This window comes from Nerophis lumbriciformis, linkage group LG04, assembly GCF_033978685.3.
Source record: "Nerophis lumbriciformis linkage group LG04, RoL_Nlum_v2.1, whole genome shotgun sequence".
NCBI classification, from domain to species: Eukaryota; Metazoa; Chordata; class Actinopteri; order Syngnathiformes; family Syngnathidae; genus Nerophis; species Nerophis lumbriciformis.
Window position 1 is genome coordinate 50185604 of NC_084551.2, and position 21655 is coordinate 50207258.

At 32.8% G+C, this 21655-nt stretch overlaps 1 protein-coding gene across 2 annotated transcripts in view; it reads right to left on the reverse strand.

The window, feature by feature from the left end:
- herpud2 (HERPUD family member 2) overlaps positions 1–21655 on the reverse strand; it is a 55628-nt gene that overhangs the window by 20529 nt on the left and 13444 nt on the right. Inside the window, exons 4-6 of one of the 2 annotated variants that reach the window (XM_061956730.2) lie at positions 21402–21503; positions 21172–21326; positions 6096–6197 (exon numbers count right to left, since the gene is read on the reverse strand). In XM_061956730.2, the coding sequence (XP_061812714.1) occupies positions 6096–6197; positions 21172–21326; positions 21402–21503 (359 nt within the window). Of the gene's footprint in view, positions 1–6095; positions 6198–21171; positions 21327–21401; positions 21507–21655 lie in introns of both variants that reach the window. The other variant, XM_061956722.2, reaches the window with a different exon arrangement.

Sequence of the window (21655 nt, forward strand, 5' to 3'; positions counted from 1 at the left end):
ATGGTCAAATCAACATCAGAACCCAACATTTATTTTGATAAATGTTGTGTATTTATGTTGTAGAATATTGGTTGGGAAGTGACCAAATTTCAATGGTCAAATCAACGTCGGAACCCAACATTGATTGAACGTTGTCAAAAAGCATGTTGTTTCAACGTTGTATTTGTGTTGTAGAATATTGATTGGGAAATGACCACATTTGAATGGTCGAATCAACGTCAGAACCCAACATTGATTAAATGTTGTGTATTTATGTTGTAGAATATTGGTTGGGAAAGGACCAAATTTGAATGGTCAAATCAACATCAGAACCCAACATTTATTAAATGGTGTGTATTTATGTTGTAGAATCTTGGTTGGGAAGTGACCAAATTTCAATGGTCATATCAACGTCAGAACCCAACATTGATTGAACGTTGTCAAAAAGCATGTTGTGTCAACATTGTATTTGTGTTGTAGAATATTGGTTGGGAAAGGACCAAATTTGAATGGTGGAATCAACGTCAGAACCCAACATTTATTAAATGTTGTGTATTTATGTTGTAGAATATTGGTTGGGAAGTGACCAAATTTCAATGGTCGAATCAACGTCAGAACCCAACATTGATTAAATGTCGTGTATTTGTGTTGTAGAATATTGGTTGGGAAAGGACCAAATTTTAATGGTCAAATCAACGTCAGAACCCAACATTTATTAAATGTTGTGTATTTATGTTGTAGAATCTTGGTTGGGAAGTGACCAAATTTGAATGGTCAAATCAACGTCAGAACCCAACATTGATTAAATGTTGTGTATTTGTGTTGTAGAATATTGGTTGGGAAAGGACCAAATTTGAATGGTCGAATCAACGTCAGAACCCAACATTTATTAAATGTTGTGTATTTATGTTGTAGAATATTGGTTGGGAAATGACCAAATTTCAATGGTCAAATCAACATCAGAACCCAACATTTATCAAATGTTGTGTAGTTATGTTGTAGAATATTAGTTGGGAAATGACCAAATTTCAATGGTCAAATCAACGTCAGAACCCAACATTGATTGAACGTTGTCAAAAAGCATGTTGTGCCAACATTGTATTTGTGTTGTAGAATATTGGTTGGGAAAGGACCAAATTTGAACGGTCAAATCAACGTCAGAACCCAACATTTATTAAATGTTGTGTATTTTTATGTTGTAGAATATTGGTTGGGAAATGACCAAATTTCAATGGTCGAATCAACGTCAGAACCCAAAATATTAAATGTTGTGTATTTATGTTGAAGAATATTGGTTGGGAAGTGACCAAATTTCAATGGTCAAATCAACGTCGGAACCCAACATTGATTGAACGTTGTCAAAAAGCATGTTATTTCAACGTTGTATTTGTGTTGTAGAATATTGATTGGGAAATGACCAAATTTGAATGGTCGAATCAACGTCAGAACCCAACATTGATTAAATGTTGTGTATTTATGTTGTAGAATATTGGTTGGGAAAGGACCAAATTTGAATGGTCAAATCAACGTCAGAACCCAACATTTATTAAATGTTGTGTATTTATGTTGTAGAATCTTGGTTGGGAAGTGACCAAATTTCAATGGTCAAATCAACGTCAGAACCCAACATTGATTGAACGTTGTCAAAAAGCATGTTGTGTCAACATTGTATTTGTGTTGTAGAATATTGGTTGGGAAAGGACCAAATTTGAATGGTCGAATCAACGTCAGAACCCAACATTTATTAAATGTTGTGTATTTATGTTGTAGAATATTGGTTGGGAAGTGACCAAATTTCAATGGTCGAATCAACGTCAGAACCCAACATTGATTAAATGTCGTGTATTTGTTGTAGAATATTGGTTGGGAAAGGACCAAATTTTAATGGTCAAATCAACGTCAGAACCCAACATTTATTAAATGTTGTGTATTTATGTTGTAGAATCTTGGTTGGGAAGTGACCAAATTTGAATGGTCAAATCAACTTCAGAACCCAACATTGATTAAATGTTGTGTATTTGTGTTGTAGAATATTGGTTGGGAAAGGACCAAATTTGAATGGTCGAATCAACATCAGAACCCAACATTTATTAAATGTTGTGTATTTATGTTGTAGAATATTGGTTGGGAAATGACCAAATTTCAATGGTCAAATCAACATCAGAACCCAACATTTATCAAATGTTGTGTAGTTATGTTGTAGAATATTAGTTGGGAAATGACCAAATTTCAATGGTCAAATCAACGTCAGAACCCAACATTGATTGAACGTTGTCAAAAAGCATGTTGTGTCAACATTGTATTTGTGTTGTAGAATATTTGTTGGGAAAGGACCAAATTTGAACGGTCAAATCAACGTCAGAACCCAACATTTATTAAATGTTGTGTATTTTTATGTTGTAGAATATTGGTTGGGAAATGACCAAATTTCAATGGTCGAATCAACGTCAGAACCCAAAATATTAAATGTTGTGTATTTATGTTGAAGAATATTGGTTGGGAAATTACCAAATTTCAATGGTCAAATCAACGTCAGAACCCAACATTGATTAAATGTCGTGTATTTGTGTTGTAGAATATTGGTTGGGAAAGGACCAAATTTGAATGGTCGAATCAACGTCAGAACCCAACATTTATTAAATGTTGTGTATTTATGTTGTAGAATATTGGTTGGGAAATGACTGAATTTCAATGGTCAAATCAACGTCAGAACCCAACATTTATTAAATGTTATGTATTTATGTTGTAGAATATTAGTTGGGAAATGACCAACTTTCAATGGTCAAATCAACGTCAGAACCCAACATTGATTGAACGTTGTCAAAAAGCATGTTGTGTCAACATTGTATTTGTGTTGTAGAATATTGGTTGGGAAAGGACCAAACTTGAATGGTCAAATCAACGTCAGAACCCAACATTTATTAAATGTTGTGTATTTATGTTGTAGAATACTGGTTGGGAAATGACCAAATTTCAATGGTCAAATCAAGGTCACAACACAACATTTATTAAATTTTGTGTATTTATGTTGTAGAATATTGGTTGGGAAATGACCAAATTTCAATGGTCAAATCAACGTCGGAACCCAACATTGATTGAACGTTGTCAAAAAGCATGTTGTTTCAACGTTGTATTTATGTTGTAGAATATTGGTTGGGAAATGACCAAAATTTAATGGTGAAATCAATGTCAAAACCCAACATTGATTAAAGGTCGTCAAAAAGCATGTTGTTTCAACGTTGTATTTGTGTTGAAGAATATTGGTTGGGAAATAACCACATTTCAATGGTCAAATCAACGTCACAACCAAACATTGATTAAACGTCGTCAAAAAGCATGTTGTTTCAACGTTATGTTTGAATTGCTTAATATCAGGACCTAATTCAACAAGTTCTCAATGTTGTTTTAATATCTTGTGCCTGCCGGGTATTTTGGTATCTGTTAGATTTTTTTTTTTTTACCTTAAGGTTTCCCCTATAATTTGGCCCCAGGGATCGGGAAAAAAAAAAAGTTCTTCCAAAATTTAAATATTTGGATCAACTTCAGATTAACCGTTTTTTCATGTTTGATGCTTGTTTTGTTAAAGAAAACCATGTTTTTAGGGCAAAAAAACAATTTTAACTCGTTAACTAGGTGAGCGTCTGTTGTCATTGCGTTCTGTGCGCCATTTTGCCTTTCTCAAAAAAAAAAAGCCTTATGCTTGCGTTGTTTTAAGTGGTTGGAACCGTTTAAATCGCAAAGTTTCTTCAGAATTCCTCGAGAGGTAATCAAAACGGGCGAAAGATGTCAAAATTTCACGAAAGATGACGAGAAAAGTGGCACTCACTCGAGGTAGGAAAGACGAAGAACGCACAAATTTGCAGTGATCACTTTGTTAAAGGTTGTTTGAAATACTTTTAATTAGGGATGTCCGATAATGGCTTTTTGTCAATATCCAATATTCCGATATTGTCCAAATCTTAATTACTGATACCGATATCAACCAATACCGATATCAACCGATACCGATATATACAGTCGTGGAATTAACACATTATTATGCCTAATTTGGACAACCAGGTATGGTGAAGATAAGGTCCTTTTTAAAAAAATTAATAAAATAAAATAAGATAATTAAGAATATTTTCTTGAATAAAAAAGAAAGTAAAACAATATAAAAACAGTTACATAGAAGCTAGTAATGAATGAAAATGAGTAAAATTAACTGTGGGACCCCATTTTTATGACTTGATGGAGTCCCTGGGACCCCATTTTGAAAATTCACACAACAATCGCTAAAGGATATCACCACATGGGCTCAGGAACACTTCAGAAAACCACTGTCACTAAATACAGTTCATCGCTACATCTATAAGTGCAAGTTAAAGCTCTACTATGCAAAGTGAAAGCCATTTATCAACAACATCCAGGAACGGCGCCGGCTTCTCTGGGCCCGAGATCATCTAAGATGGACTCAAAGTGGAAAAGTGTTCTGTGGTCTGACGAGTCCACATTTCAAATTGTTTTTGGAAATATTCGACATCGTGTCATCCGGACCAAAGGGGAAGCGAACCATCCAGACTGTTATTGACGCAAAGTTCAAAAGCCAGCATCTGTGATGGTATGGTGGTGCATTAGTGCCCAAGGCATGGGTAACTTACACATCTGTGAAGGCACCATTAATGCTGAAAGGTACATACAGGTTTTGGAACAACATATGCTGCCATCTAAGCTCCGTCTTTTTCATGGACGCCCCTGCTTATTTCAGCAAGACAATGCCAAGCCACATTCAGCACGTGTTACAACAGCGTGGCTTCGTAAAAAAAGAGTGCGGGTACTTTCCTGGCCGGCCTGCAGTCCAGACCTGTCTCCCATCGAAAATGTGTGGCGCATTATGAAGCGTAAAATACGACAGCGGAGACCCCGGACTGTTGAACGACTGAAGCTCTACATAAAACAAGAATGGGAAAGAATTCCACTTTCAAAGCTTCAACAATTAGTTTCCTCGGTTCCCAATCGTTTATTGAGTGTTGTTAAAAGGAAAGGCCATGTAACACAGTGGTGAACATGCCCTTTCCCAACTACTTTGGCACGTGTTGCAGCCATGAAATTCTAAGTTAATTATTATTTGCAAAAAAAAAAAAAAAAAGTTTATGAGTTTGAACATCAAATATCTTGTCTTTGTAGTGCAATCAATTGAATATGGGTTGAAAAGGATTTGCAAATCATTGTATTCCGTTTATATTTACATCTAACAACAATTTCCCAACTTATATGGAAACGGGGTTTGTACTTGTTCTTATGCTTTCTGAGCTCACTATGTTCACTGCTCGCTGTACATATCCTACGAAGTCAGACCTACACTGTTTCAATGTCCATTTCTCAGATGATATAATTGTTGATGACTGAAGTGCTGATATCAACCGAACCTAACCCCCCCGCCCCAACCCCCCTCCACATCCCACCCCCGGATTGTAAATAATGTAAATAATTAAATGTATATACTCTGATGATTAACTTGTGTGATGACTGTATTATGCTGATAGCATATATGTGTACCATGAATTGATTAACGTGGACCCCGACTTAAACAAGTTGAAAAACGTATTCGGGTGTTACCATTTAGTGGTCAATTGTACGAAATATGTACTGTACTGCGCAATCTACTAATAAAAGTCTCAATCAGTCAATCAAAAGAGAAAAGTGCTATATAAATATAATTCACTTCACCTTTTTAATCAGGCATTTTACTGACCATCTAAAACGCTTATATTTATTTGTAATATTTTATGGGGGTTTTTCTGTGTTAATTATTACTACTAGTATTCTCTTAATGTTGTTTTTATTAACCAATTAATGTAATATTTATATTGTATTTTTACATTTATTTTATCATGTTTTCTACTATTTTTAGATGGCGTTAGTTTGAGTTATTCTCCGCTGTGAACGCCTCAAAGATGACGTTTTTCCTCAGAACCTCAGTGCCATGCCATGTTTTGTTTCGGCTCTGATATTGTCAATAGTGCTGTGTGTGCGTGAATGCGAGTGTGTATATTTTCTTCAATTTTTTTGTTCAGCACTTTGTGTTTTTAACTTGCTTGTGTATGAAAAGTAGGGTTTGATTGATTTACACTTACTACTGCATGTAGTAGTGTTGTGCGTACATCTGCTGCCACCACAACATCTGCATGGGCATGAACATCTGGCCGCCCTGCAAAGGCACCTGAGCTCCGTCAGGCCTGGTGAGGAAGAGGATGAAAAGGCTGTTTTACTCATAATGACAGTATAACTGTCACACTCAATATGACAGTTATTTAAACATAACTCCTTAACCACACATGAAAAACGGCTTATAATGCCTGAAATAATGCATCCTTGTGAGTTTTACTGGAAATATATGCTTTTTTTAAGGCTTGCAAACACAAAAAGTAGTTTTTTTTACTCAATTTAACATTAATGTGCTTAGAATTCTGAGATAATGCGAAAAAAGCAATACAAATGTATTCAAACATAACTCCTAAACCAAACATGCAAAATGTCTAATATTGCCTGGCATAATCTATCTTTGTGAGTTTTACTAGAATCGGGTGTTTTGGTAAGGTTTGCAAATACAAAAATTAGGTTTTACTCACTGTGACAGTATAACTGTCACACTCAATATGACAGTTATTTAAACATAACTCCTAAACCACACATGCAAAATGGCTAATAATGCCTGGAGAAAGGTATCTTTGTGAGTTTCTTTCTTTCTTTCGTTAGTTTATTTCGAACATGAACACACTTACAGTATAATACATCACACAATTTCATATCATTTCACTTTACATCATGTCCGAAAAGGAGTAGGAAGAAGCAAAGCTTATTTAATCCTACCCCTTTCCCACTTCAGAGCGTTTACAAATATATAGAATCATTTACTGACCTTTTTATATAATAAAATAACATCTGTGAATTAGTATACACAGCAGTTTTGTAATATGTAATTAATTAATTCAGTCATTATTAACATACTGAGATGAAGAATATCTTATTTTCAATCATGTTGAAAGTATTTCTCATAATTCTTCTTCTTTGTACTTTGTAAGCACTATTATTTTGAACAATGTCTTCAACTGGATCATATCAGTTAGTTTAACTAGAAAAAAGATATTTTGTAAGGTTTGCAAAGACTTAAGTTAGTTTTTTTACTCAATATGACAGTATAACTGTCAAAATAAATATGAAAGTTATATAAACTTAACTCCAAAACTAAACATGCAATATGTCTATAAATGCCTGTAATGTTGTATCTATGTGAGTTTTACTAGAATCGGGTGTTTTGGTAAGGTTTGCAAATACAAAAAATAGGTTTTACTCACTATGACAGTATACTGTCACACTCAATATGACAGTTATTCAAACATAACTCCTTAACCACACATGAAAAACGGCTTATAATGCCTGAAATAATGCATCCTTGTGAGTTTTACTGGAAATATATGCTTTTTTTAAGGCTTGCAAACACAAAAAGTAGTTTTTTTTACTCAATTTAACATTAATGTGCTTAGAATTCTGAGATAATGCGAAAAAAGCAATACAAATGTATTCAAACATAACTCCTAAACCAAACATGCAAAATGTCTAATATTGCCTGGCATAATCTATCTTTGTGAGTTTTACTAGAATCGGGTGTTTTGGTAAGGTTTGCAAATACAAAAATTAGGTTTTACTCACTGTGACAGTATAACTGTCACACTCAATATGACAGTTATTTTAACATAACTCCTAAACCACACATGCAAAATGGCTAATAATGCCTGGAGAAAGGTATCTTTGTGAGTTTCTTTCTTTCTTTCGTTAGTTTATTTCGAACATGAACACACTTACAGTATAATACATCACACAATTTCATATCATTTCACTTTACATCATGTCCGAAAAGGAGTAGGAAGAAGCAAAGCTTATTTAATCCTACCCCTTTCCCACTTCAGAGCGTTTACAAATATATAGAATCATTTACTGACCTTTTTATATAATAAAATAACATCTGTGAATTAGTATACACAGCAGTTTTGTAATATGTAATTAATTAATTCAGTCATTATTAACATACTGAGATGAAGAATATCTTATTTTCAATCATGTTGAAAGTATTTCTCATAATTCTTCTTCTTTGTACTTTGTAAGCACTATTATTTTGAACAATGTCTTCAACTGGATCATATCAGTTAGTTTAACTAGAAAAAAGATATTTTGTAAGGTTTGCAAAGACTTAAGTTAGTTTTTTTACTCAATATGACAGTATAACTGTCAAAATAAATATGAAAGTTATATAAACTTAACTCCAAAACTAAACATGCAATATGTCTATAAATGCCTGTAATGTTGTATCTATGTGAGTTTTACTAGAATCGGGTGTTTTGGTAAGGTTTGCAAATACAAAAATTAGGTTTTACTCACTATGACAGTATACTGTCACACTCAATATGACAGTTATTCAAACATAACTCCTAAACCACACATGCAAAATGGCTAATAATGCCTGGAGAAATGTATCTTTGTGAGTTTTACTAGAAAAAAAATATTTTGTAAGGTTTGCAAAGACTTAAGTTACTTTTTTTTACTCAATATGACAGTATAACTGCCATAATAAATATGAAAGTTATATAAACGTAACTCCAAAACCAAACATGCAATATGTCTAAAAATGTCTGTAATGTTGTATCTATGTGAGTTTTACTAGAATCAGCTGTTTTGGTAAGGTTTGCAAATACAAAAATTAGGTTTTACTCATTATGACAGTATTACTGTCACACTCAATATGACAGTTATTTAAACATAACTCCTAAACCACACATGCAAAATGGCTAATAATGCCTGGAGAAATGTATCTTTGTGAGTTTTACTAGAAAAAAAATATTTTGTAAGGTTTGCAAAGACACAAGTTAGTTTTTTTTACTCAATATGACAGTATAACTGTCATAATAAATATGAAAGTTATATAAACATAACTCCAAAACCAAACATGCAATTAGTCTAAAAATGTCTGTAATGTTGTATCTATGTGAGTTTTACTAGAATCAGCTGTTTTGGTAAGGTTTGCAAATACAAAAATTAGGTTTTACTCATTATGACAGTATTACTGTCACACTCAATATGACAGTTATTTAAACATAACTCCTAAACCACACATGCAAAATGGCTAATAATGCCTGGAGAAATGTATCTTTGTGAGTTTTACTACAAAAAGATCTTTTGTAAGGTTTGCAAAGACACAAGTTAGTTTTTTTTACTCAATATGACAGTATAACTGTCATAATAAATATGAAAGTTATATAAACATAACTCCAAAACCAAACATGCAATTAGTCTAAAAATGTCTGTAATGTTGTATCTATGTGAGTTTTACTAGAATCAGCTGTTTTGGTAAGGTTTGCAAATACAAAAATTAGGTTTTACTCATTATGACAGTATTACTGTCACACTCAATATGACAGTTATTTAAACATAACTCCTAAACCAAACATGCAAAATGGCTAATAATGCCTAGAGAAATGTATCTTTGTGAGTTTTACTACAAAAAGATCTTTTGTAAGGTTTGCAAAGACACAAGTTAGTTTTTTTTACTCAATATGACAGTATAACTGTCATAATAAATAGGAAAGTTATATAAACATAACTCCAAAACCAAACATGCAATCTGTCTATCAATGCCTGTAATGTTGTATCTATGTGAGTTTTACTAGAATCAGGTGTTTTGTTAAGGTTTGCAAATACAAAAATTAGGTTTCACTCACTATGACAGTATACTGTCACATTCAATATGACAGTTATTTAAACATAACTCCTAAACCACACATGCAACATAGCTAATAATGCCTGGAGAAATGTATCTTTGTGAGTTTTACTAGAAAAATTATATTTTGTAAGGTTTGCAAAGACAAGTTAGTTTTTTTACTCAATATGACAGTATAACTGTCATAATAAATATGAAAGTTATATAAACATAACTCCAAAACCAAACATGCAATATGTCTAAAAATGTCTGTAATGTTGTATCTATGTGAGTTTTACTAGAATCAGCTGTTTTGGTAAGGTTTGCAAATACAAAAATTAGGTTTTACTCATTATGACAGTATTACTGTCACACTCAATATGACAGTTATTTAAACATAACTCCTAAACCACACATGCAAAATGGCTAATAATGCCTGGAGAAATGTATCTTTGTGAGTTTTACTACAAAAAGATCTTTTGTAAGGTTTGCAAAGACACAAGTTAGTTTTTTTTACTCAATATGACAGTATAACTGTCATAATAAATAGGAAAGTTATATAAACATAACTCCAAAACCAAACATGCAATCTGTCTATCAATGCCTGTAATGTTGTATCTATGTGAGTTTTACTAGAATCAGGTGTTTTGGTAAGGTTTGCAAATACAAAAAATAGGTTTCACTCACTATGACAGTATACTGTCACATTCAATATGACAGTTATTTAAACATAACTCCTAAACCACACATGCAACATAGCTAATAATGCCTGGAGAAATGTATCTTTGTGAGTTTTACTAGAAAAATTATATTTTGTAAGGTTTGCAAAGACAAGTTAGTTTTTTTACTCAATATGACAGTATAACTGTCATAATAAATATGAAAGTTATATAAACATAACTCCAAAACCAAACATGCAATATGTCTAAAAATGTCTGTAATGTTGTATATATGTGAGTTTTACTAGAATCAGGTGTTTTGGTAAGGTTTGCAAATACAAAAATGTGGTTTTACTCACTATGACAGTATTACTGTCACTCAATATGACAGTTATTTAAACATAACTCCTAAACCACACATGCAACATAGCTAATAATTCCTGGAGAAATGTATCTTTGTGAGTTTTACTAGAAAAATTATATTTTGTAAGGTTTGCAAAGACAAGTTAGTTTTTTTTACTCAATATGACAGTATAACTGTCATAATAAATATGAAAGTTATATAAACATAACTCCAAAACCAAACATGCAATATGTCTAAAAATGTCTGTAATGTTGTATATATGTGAGTTTCACTAGAATCAGGTGTTTTGGTAAGGTTTGCAAATACAAAAATTAGGTTTTACTCACTATGACAGTAATACTGTCACACTCAATATGACAGTTATTTAAACATAACTCCTAAACCACACATGCAAAATGGCTAATAATGCCTGGAGAAATGTACCTTTGTGAGTTTTACTAGAAAAATATATTTTGTAAGGTTTGCAAAGACTTGTTAGTTTTTTTTTACTCAATGTGACAGTATAACTGTCATAATAAATATGAAAGTTATACAAACATAACTCCAAAACCAAACATGCAATATGCCTAAAAATGTCTGTAATGTTGTATATATGTGAGTTTTACTAGAATCAGGTGTTTTGGTAAGGTTTGCAAATACAAAAATTAAGTTTTACTCACTATGACAGTATTACTGTCACACTCAATATGACAGTTATTTAAACATAACTCCTAAACCACACATGCAAAATGGCTAATAATGCCTGGAGAAATTTATCTTTGTGAGTTTTACTAGAAAAAATATATTTTGTAAGGTTTGCAAAGACAAGTTAGTTTTTTTACTCAATATGACAGTATAACTGTCATACTAAATATGAAAGTTATAGAAACATAACTCCAAACCAAACATGCAATCTGTCTATAAATGCCTGTAATGTTGTATCTATGTGTGTTTTACCAGAATCAGGTGTTTTGGTAAGGTTTGCAAATACAAAAATAGGTTTTACTCACTATGACAGTATTACTGTCACATTCAATATGACAGTTATTTAAACATAACTCCTAAACCACACATGCAAAATGGCTAATAATGTCTGGAGAAATGTACCTTTGTGAGTTTTACTAGAAAAAATATATTTTGTAAGGTTTGCAAAGACTTAAGTTAGTCTTTTTTACTCAATATGACAGTATAACTGTCATAATAAATATGAAAGTTATATAAACATAACTCCAAAACCAAACATGCAATATGTCTAAAAATGTCTGTAATGTTGTATATATGTGCGTTTTACTAGAATCTGGTGTTTTGGTAAGGTTTGCAAATACAAAAAATAGGTTTTACTCACTATGACAGTATTACTGTCACACTCAAAATGACAGTTATTCAAACATAACTCCTAAACCACACATGCAAAATGGCTAATAATGCCTAGATAGATTTATCTTTGTAAGTTTAACTAGAAAAAATATATTTTGTAAGGTTTGCAAAGACGTGTTAGTTTTTTTTTACTCAATATGACAGTATAACTGTCATAATAAATATGAAAGTTATATAAACATAACTCCAAAACCAAACATGCAATATGTCTAAAAATGCCTGTAATGTTGTATATACAGGTAAAAGCCAGTAAATTAGAATATTTTGAAAAACTTGATTTATTTCAGTAATTGCATTCAAAAGGTGTAACTTGTACATTATATTTATTCATTGCACACAGACTGATGCATTCAAATGTTTATTTCATTTAATTTTGATGATTTGAAGTGGCAACAAATGAAAATCCAAAATTCCGTGTGTCACAAAATTAGAATATTACTTAACGCTAATACAAAAAAGGGATTTTTAGAAATGTTGGCCAACTGAAAAGTATGAAAATGAAAAATATGAGCATGTACAATACTCAATACTTGGTTGGAGCTCCTTTTGCCTCAATTACTGCGTTAATGCGGCTTGGCATGGAGTCGATGAGTTTCTGGCACTGCTCAGGTGGTATGAGAGCCCAGGTTGCTCTGATAGTGGCCTTCAACTCTTCTGCGTTTTTGGGTCTGGCATTCTGCATCTTCCTTTTCACAATACCCCACAGATTTTCTATGGGGCTAAGGTCAGGGGAGTTGGCGGGCCAATTTAGAACAGAAATACCATGGTCCGTAAACCAGGCACGGGTAGATTTTGCGCTGTGTGCAGGCGCCAAGTCCTGTTGGAACTTGAAATCTCCATCTCCATAGAGCAGGTCAGCAGCAGGAAGCATGAAGTGCTCTAAAACTTGCTGGTAGACGGCTGCGTTGACCCTGGATCTCAGGAAACAGAGTGGACCGACACCAGCAGATGACATGGCACCCCAAACCATCACTGATGGTGGAAACTTTACACTAGACTTCAGGCAACGTGGATCCTGTGCCTCTCCTGTCTTCCTCCAGACTCTGGGACCTCGATTTCCGAAGGAAATGCAAAATTTGCTTTCGTCAGAAAACATGACTTTGGACCACTCAGCAGCAGTCCAGCTGGTGTCGATCCACTCTGTTTCCTGAGATCCAGGGTCAACGCAGCCGTCTACCAGCAAGTTTTAGAGCACTTCATGCTTCCTGCTGCTGACCTGCTCTATGGAGATGGAGATTTCAAGTTCCAACAGGACTTGGCGCCTGCACACAGCGCAAAATCTACCCGTGCCTGGTTTACGGACCATGGTATTTCTGTTCTAAATTGGCCCGCCAACTCCCCTGACCTTAGCCCCATAGAAAATCTGTGGGGTATTGTGAAAAGGAAGATGCAGAATGCCAGACCCAAAAACGCAGAAGAGTTGAAGGCCACTATCAGAGCAGCCTGGGCTCTCATAACACCTGAGCAGTGCCAGAAGCTCATCGACTCCATGCCACGCCGCATTAACGCAGTAATTGAGGCAAAAGGAGCTCCAACCAAGTATTGAGTATTGTACATGCTCATATTTTTCATTTTCATACTTTCAGTTGGCCAACATTTCTAAAAATCCCTTTTGTGTATTAGCCTTAAGTGATATTCTAATTTTGTGACACACGGAATTTTGGATTTTCATTTGTTGCCACTTCAAATCATCAAAATTAAATGAAATAAACATTTGAATGCATCAGTCTATGTGCAATGAATAAATATAATGTACAAGTTGCACCTTTTGAATGCAATTACTGAAATAAATCAAGTTTTTCAAAATATTCTAATTTACTGGCTTTTACCTGTATGTGAGTTACTAGAATCAGGTGTTTTGGTAAGGTTTGCAAATACAAAAATTAGGTTTTACTCACTATGACAGTATTACTGTCACACTCAATATGACAGTTATTTAAACATAACTCCTAAACCACACATGCAAAATGGCTAATAATGCCTGGAGAAATTTATCTTTGTGAGTTTTACAAGAAAAAACATCTTTTGTAAGGTTTGCAAAGACCTAAGTTACTTTTTTTTACTCAATATGACAGTATAACTGTGATAATAAATAGGAAAGTTATACAAACATAACTCCAAAACCAAACATGCAATCTGTCTATCAATGTCTGTAATGTTGTATCTATGTGAGTTTTACTAGAATCAGGTGTTTATGTTTGCAAATACAAAAATTAGGTTTTACTCACTATGACAGTTATTTAAACATAATTCCTAAACCACACATGCAAAATGGCTAATAAAGCCTGGAGAAATGTATCTTTGTGAGTTTTACTAGAAAAATATATTTTGTAAGGTTTGTAAAGACACAAGTTAGTTTTTTTACTCAATATGACAGTATAACTGTCATAATAAATATGAAAGTTATATAAACATAACTCCAAAACCAAACATGCAATATGTCTAAAAATATCTGTAATGTTGTATATATGTGAGTTTTACTAGAATCAGCTGTTTTGGTAAGGTTTGCAAATACAAAAATTAGGTTTTACTCACTATGACAGTATTACTGTCACACTCAATATGACAGTTATTTAACCATAACTCCTAAACCAAACACGCAAAATGGCTAATAATGCCTGGAGAAATGTACCTTTGTGAGTTTAACTAGAAAAAAGATCTTTTGTAAGGTTTGCAAAGACTTAAGTTACTTTTTTTTACTCAATATGACAGTATAACTGTCATAATAAATAGGAAAGTTATATAAACATAACTCCAAAACTAAAAATGCAATATGTCTAAAAATGTCTGTAATGTTGTATATGTGAGTTTTACTAGAATCAGGTGTTTTGGTAAGGTTTGCAAATACAAAAATTTGGTTTTACTCACTATGACAATATTACTGTCACACTCAATATGATAGTTATTTAAACATAACTCCTAAACCACACATGCAAAATGGCTAATAATGCCTGGAGAAATGTATCTTTGTGAGTTTTACTACAAAAAGATCTTTTGTAAGGTTTGCAAAGACACAAGTTAGTTTTTTTTACTCAATATGACAGTATAACTGTCATAATAAATATGAAAGTTATATAAACATAACTCCAAAACCAAACATGCAATATGTCTAAAAATGTCTGTAATGTTGTATATATGTGCGTTTTACTAGAATCTGGTGTTTTGGTAAGGTTTGCAAATACAAAAAATAGGTTTTACTCACTATGACAGTATTACTGTCACACTCAAAATGACAGTTATTCAAACATAACTCCTAAACCACACATGCAAAATGGCTAATAATGCCTGGAGAAATGTATCTTTGTGAGTTTTACTACAAAAAGATCTTTTGTAAGGTTTGCAAAGACACAAGTTAGTTTTTTTTACTCAATATGACCGTATAACTGCCATAATAAATAGGAAAGTTATATAAACATAACTCCAAAACCAAACATGCAATCTGTCTTTCAATGCCTGTAATGTTGTATCTATGTGAGTTTTACTATAATCAGGTGTTTTGGTAAGGTTTGCAAATACAAAAATTAGGTTTCACTCACTATGACAGTATACTGTCATAGTGGTGGTGGTCGGAGGGGCCGTTGGCGCAAATTGCAGCCACGCTTCCGTCAGTCTACCCCAGGGCAGCTGTGGCTATGAAAGTAGCTTACCACCACCAGGTGTGAATGAATGATGGGTTCTACATGTAAAGCGACTTTGGGTACTTAGAAAAGCGCTATATAAATCCCAGTTATTATTATTATTATTATTATACTGTCACATTCAATATGACAGTTATTTAAACATAACTCCTAAACCACACATGCAAAATGGCTAATAATGCCTGGAGAAATGTATCTTTGTGAGTTTTACTAGAAAAAATATATTTTGAAAGGTTTGCAAAGACAAGTTAGTTTTTTACTCAATATGACAGTATAACTGTCATACTAAATATGAAAGTTATAGAAACATAACTCCAAAACCAAACATGCAATATGTCTAAAAATGTCTGTAACGATGTATCTATGTGAGTTTTACTGGAATCAGGTGTTTTGGTAAGGTTTGCAAATACAAAAATTAGGTTTCACTCACTATGACAGTATACTGTCACACTCAATATGAGTTATTTAAACATAACTCCTAAACCACACATGCAAAATGGCTAACAATGCCTGGAGAAATGTATCTTTGTGAGTTTTACTAGAAAAAAAATATTTTGTAAGGTGTGCAAAGACTTAAGTTCCTTTTTTTTTACTCAATATGACAGTATAACTGTGATAATAAATAGGAAAGTTATACAAACATAACTCCAAAAACCAAACATGCAATCTGTCTATCAATGTATGTAATGTTGTATCTATGTGAGTTTTACTAGAATCGGGTGTTTTGGTAAGGTTTGCAAATACAAAAATTAGGTTTTACTCACTATGACAGTATACTGTCACACTCAATATGACAGTTATTTAAACATAACTCCTAAACCACACATGCAAAATGGCTAATAATGCCTAGATAGATTTATCTTTGTGAGTTTAACTAGAAAAAATATATTTTGTAAGGTTTGCAAAGACTTGTTAGTTTTTGTTTACTCAATATGACAGTATAACTGTCATAATAAATATGAAAGTTATATAAACATAACTCCAAAACCAAACATGCAATGTCTAAAAATGCCTGTAATGTTGTATATACGTGAGTTACTAGAATCAGGTGTTTTGGTAAGGTTTGCAAATACAAAAATTAGGTTTTATTCACTATGACAGTATTACTGTCACACTCAATATGACAGTTATTTAAACATAACTCCTAAACCACACATGCAAAATGGCTAATAATGCCTGGAGAAATTTATCTTTGTGAGTTTTACAAGAAAAAACATCTTTTGTAAGGTTTGCAAAGACCTAAGTTACTTTTTTTTACTCAATATGACAGTATAACTGTGATAATAAATAGGAAAGTTATACAAACATAACTCCAAAACCAAACATGCAATCTGTCTATCAATGTCTGTAATGTTGTATCTATGTGAGTTTTACTAGAATCAGGTGTTTATGTTTGCAAATACAAAAATTAGGTTTTACTCACTATTACAGTTATTTAAACATAACTCCTAAACCACACATGCAAAATGGCTAATAAAGCCTGGAGAAATGTATCTTTGTGAGTTTTACTAGAAAAATATATTTTGTAAGGTTTGCAAAGACACAAGTTAGTTTTTTTTACTCAATATGACAGTATAACTATCATAATAAATATGAAAGTTATATAAACATAACTCCAAAACCAAACATGCAATATGTCTAAAAATGTCTGTAATGTTGTATATATGTGAGTTTTACTAGAATCAGCTGTTTTGGTAAGGTTTGCAAATACAAAAATTAGGTTTTACTCACTATGACAGTATTACTGTCACACTCAATATGACAGTTATTTAACCATAACTCCTAAACCAAACACGCAAAATGGCTAATCATGCCTGGAGAAATGTACCTTTGTGAGTTTAACTAGAAAAAAGATATTTTGTAAGGTTTGCAAAGACTTAAGTTACTTTTTTTTACTCAATATGACAGTATAACTGTCATAATAAATAGGAAAGTTATATAAACATAACTCTAAAACCAAACATGCAATCTGTCTATCAATGCCTGTAATGTTGTATTTATGTGAGTTTTACTAGAATCAGGTGTTTTGGTAAGGTTTGCAAATACAAAAATTAGGTTTTACTCACTATGACAGTATACTGTCACATTCAATATGACAGTTATTTAAACGTAACTCCTAAACCACACATGCAACATGGCTAATAATGCCTGGAGAAATGTATATTTGTGAGTTTTACTAGAAAAAATATATTTTGTAAGGTTTGCAAAGACTTAAGTTACTTTTTTTTACTCAATATGACAGTATAACTGTGATAATAAATAGGAAAGTTATACAAACATAACTCCAAAACCAAACATGCAATCTGTCTATCAATGTCTGTAATGTTGTATCAGTTTTACTAGAATCGGGTGTTTTGGTAAGGTTTGCAAATACAAAAATTAAGTTTTACTCACTATGACAGTATACTGTCACACTCAATATGACAGTTATTTAAACATAACTCCTAAACCACACATGCAAAATGGCTAACAATGCCTGGAGAAATGTATCTTTGTGAGTTTTACTAGAAAAAAAATATTTTGTAAGGTTTGCAAAGACTTAAGTTACTTTTTTTTACTCAATATGACAGTATAACTGTGATAATAAATAGGAAAGTTATACAAACATAACTCCAAAAACCAAATATGCAATCTGTCTATCAATGTATGTAATGTTGTATCTATGTGAGTTTTACTAGAATCGGGTGTTTTGGTAAGGTTTGCAAATACAAAAATTAGGTTTCACTCACTATGACAGTATACTGTCACACTCAATATGAGTTATTTAAACATAACTCCTAAACCACACATGCAAAATGGCTAACAATGCCTGGAGAAATGTATCTTTGTGAGTTTTACTAGAAAAAAAATATTTTGTAAGGTTTGCAAAGACTTAAGTTCCTTTTTTTTACTCAATATGACAGTATAACTGTGATAATAAATAGGAAAGTTATACAAACATAACTCCAAAAACCAAACATGCAATCTGTCTATCAATGTATGTAATGTTGTATCTATGTGAGTTTTACTAGAATCGGGTGTTTTGGTAAGGTTTGCAAATACAAAAATTAGGTTTTACTCACTATGACAGTATACTGTCACACTCAATATGACAGTTATTTAAACATAACTCCTAAACCACACATGCAAAATGGCTAATAATGCCTAGATAGATTTACCTTTGTGAGTTTAACTAGAAAAAATATATTTTGTAAGGTTTGCAAAGACTTGTTAGTTTTTGTTTACTCAATATGACAGTATAACTGTCATAATAAATATGAAAGTTATATAAACATAACTCCAAAACCAAACATGCAATATGTCTAAAAATGCCTGTAATGTTGTATATACGTGAGTTACTAGAATCAGGTGTTTTGGTAAGGTTTGCAAATACAAAAATTAGGTTTTATTCACTATGACAGTATTACTGTCACACTCAATATGACAGTTATTTAAACATAACTCCTAAACCACACATGCAAAATGGCTAATAATGCCTGGAGAAATTTATCTTTGTGAGTTTTACAAGAAAAAACATCTTTTGTAAGGTTTGCAAAGACTTAAGTTACTTTTTTTTACTCAATATGACAGTATAACTGTGATAATAAATAGGAAAGTTATACAAACATAACTCCAAAACCAAACATGCAATCTGTCTATCAATGTCTGTAATGTTGTATCTATGTGAGTTTTACTAGAATCAGGTGTTTATGTTTGCAAATACAAAAATTAGGTTTTACTCACTATTACAGTTATTTAAACATAACTCCTAAACCACACATGCAAAATGGCTAATAAAGCCTGGAGAAATGTATCTTTGTGAGTTTTACTAGAAAAATATATTTTGTAAGGTTTGCAAAGACACAAGTTAGTTTTTTTTACTCAATATGACAGTATAACTGTCATAATAAATATGAAAGTTATATAAACATAACTCCAAAACCAAACATGCAATATGTCTAAAAATGTCTGTAATGTTGTATATATGTGAGTTTTACTAGAATCAGCTGTTTTGGTAAGGTTTGCAAATACAAAAATTAGGTTTTACTCACTATGACAGTATTACTGTCACACTCAATATGACAGTTATTTAACCATAACTCCTAAACCAAACACGCAAAATGGCTAATCATGCCTGGAGAAATGTACCTTTGTGAGTTTAACGAGAAAAAAGATATTTTGTAAGGTTTGCAAAGACTTAAGTTACTTTTTTTTACTCAATATGACAGTATAACTGTCATAATAAATAGGAAAGTTATATAAACATAACTCAAAAACCCAACATGCAATCTGTCTATCAATGCCTGTAATGTTGTATTTATGTGAGTTTTACTAGAATCAGGTGTTTTGGTAAGGTTTGCAAATACAAAAATTAGGTTTTACTCACTATGACAGTATACTGTCACATTCAATATGACAGTTATTTAAACATAACTCCTAAACCACACATGCAAAATGGCTAATAATGCCTGGAGAAATGTATATTTGTGAGTTTTACTAGAAAAAATATATTTTGTAAGGTTTGCAAAGACTTAAGTTACTTTTTTTTACTCAATATGACAGTATAACTGTGATAATAAATAGGAAAGTTATACAAACATAACTCCAAAACCAAACATGCAATCTGTCTATCAATGTCTGTAATGTTGTATCAGTTTTACTAGAATCGGGTGTTTTGGTAAGGTTTGCAAATACAAAAATTAAGTTTTACTCACTATGACAGTATACTGTCACACTCAATATGACAGTTATTTAAACATAACTCCTAAACCACACATGCAAAATGGCTAATAATGCCTAGATAGATTTATCTTTGTGAGTTTAACTAGAAAAAATACCTTTTGTAAGGTTTGCAAAGACTTGTTAGTTTTTTTTACTCAATATGACAGTACAACTGTCATAATAAATATGAAAGTTATATAAACATAACTCCAAAACCAAACATGCAATATGTCTAAAAATGTCTGTAATGTTGTATATATGTGGGTTTTACTAGAATCAGGTGTTTTGGTAAGGTTTGCAAATACAAAAATTAGGTTTTACTCACTATGACAGTATACTGTCACACTCAATATGACAGTTATTTAAACATAACTCCTAAACCACACATGCAAAATGGCTAATAATGCCTGGAGAAATGTATCTTTGTGAGTTTTACTAGAAAAAATATATTTTGTAAGGTTTGCAAAGACACAAGTTAGTTTTTTTACTCAATATGACAGTATAACTGCCATACTAAATATGAAAGTTATATAAACATAACTCCAAAACCAAATATGCAATATGTCTAAAAATGTCTGTAATGTTGTATCTATGTGAGTTTTACTAGAATTGGGTGTTTTGGTAAGGTCTGCAAATACAAACATTAGGTTTTACTCACTATGACAGTATTACTGTCACACTCAATATGACAGTTATTTATCACACTGTTGAGAACAACAGTGCGATAACTCGGTTGCTCACCACTGAGGGGCGCCGGCGGGCATCTGAGGAGGATTCAACGGGGACGAGCCGCCGCGATGCCTCAGCCCGCCATGGCCCCCTGGACCAGATGAGGAGGACGGCGGACTGTCAGAATGCGATGCAGCAGCGGATGACGAGCTTGCGGTTTCTGAACTCTGTAATCAGGACGAAATCAAGAGACTTTGATGAGTGTCACGTGCACGCAGAAGGGAAGTGACGGCGACACTTACGCCGACGTCCGCGGTGTTGACTGTGGAGGTCCTCTGAGGGGCAGGCGACCCCGGCGGGGTGTGAGAGCTACACACTAGATGTAGCATGTGGTACTCATCCTGCTGCTGGGCCACAGGGACAGAAAGAGGAAACAAAAAGGGGCTTTTAGGGCTTACATACAACTCCAGTCTATGGGCTTGTGTCAGGCTAAGTAAATTAAACTGAATCAATATACAAACCCCGTTTCCATATGAGTTGGGAAATTGTGTTAGAT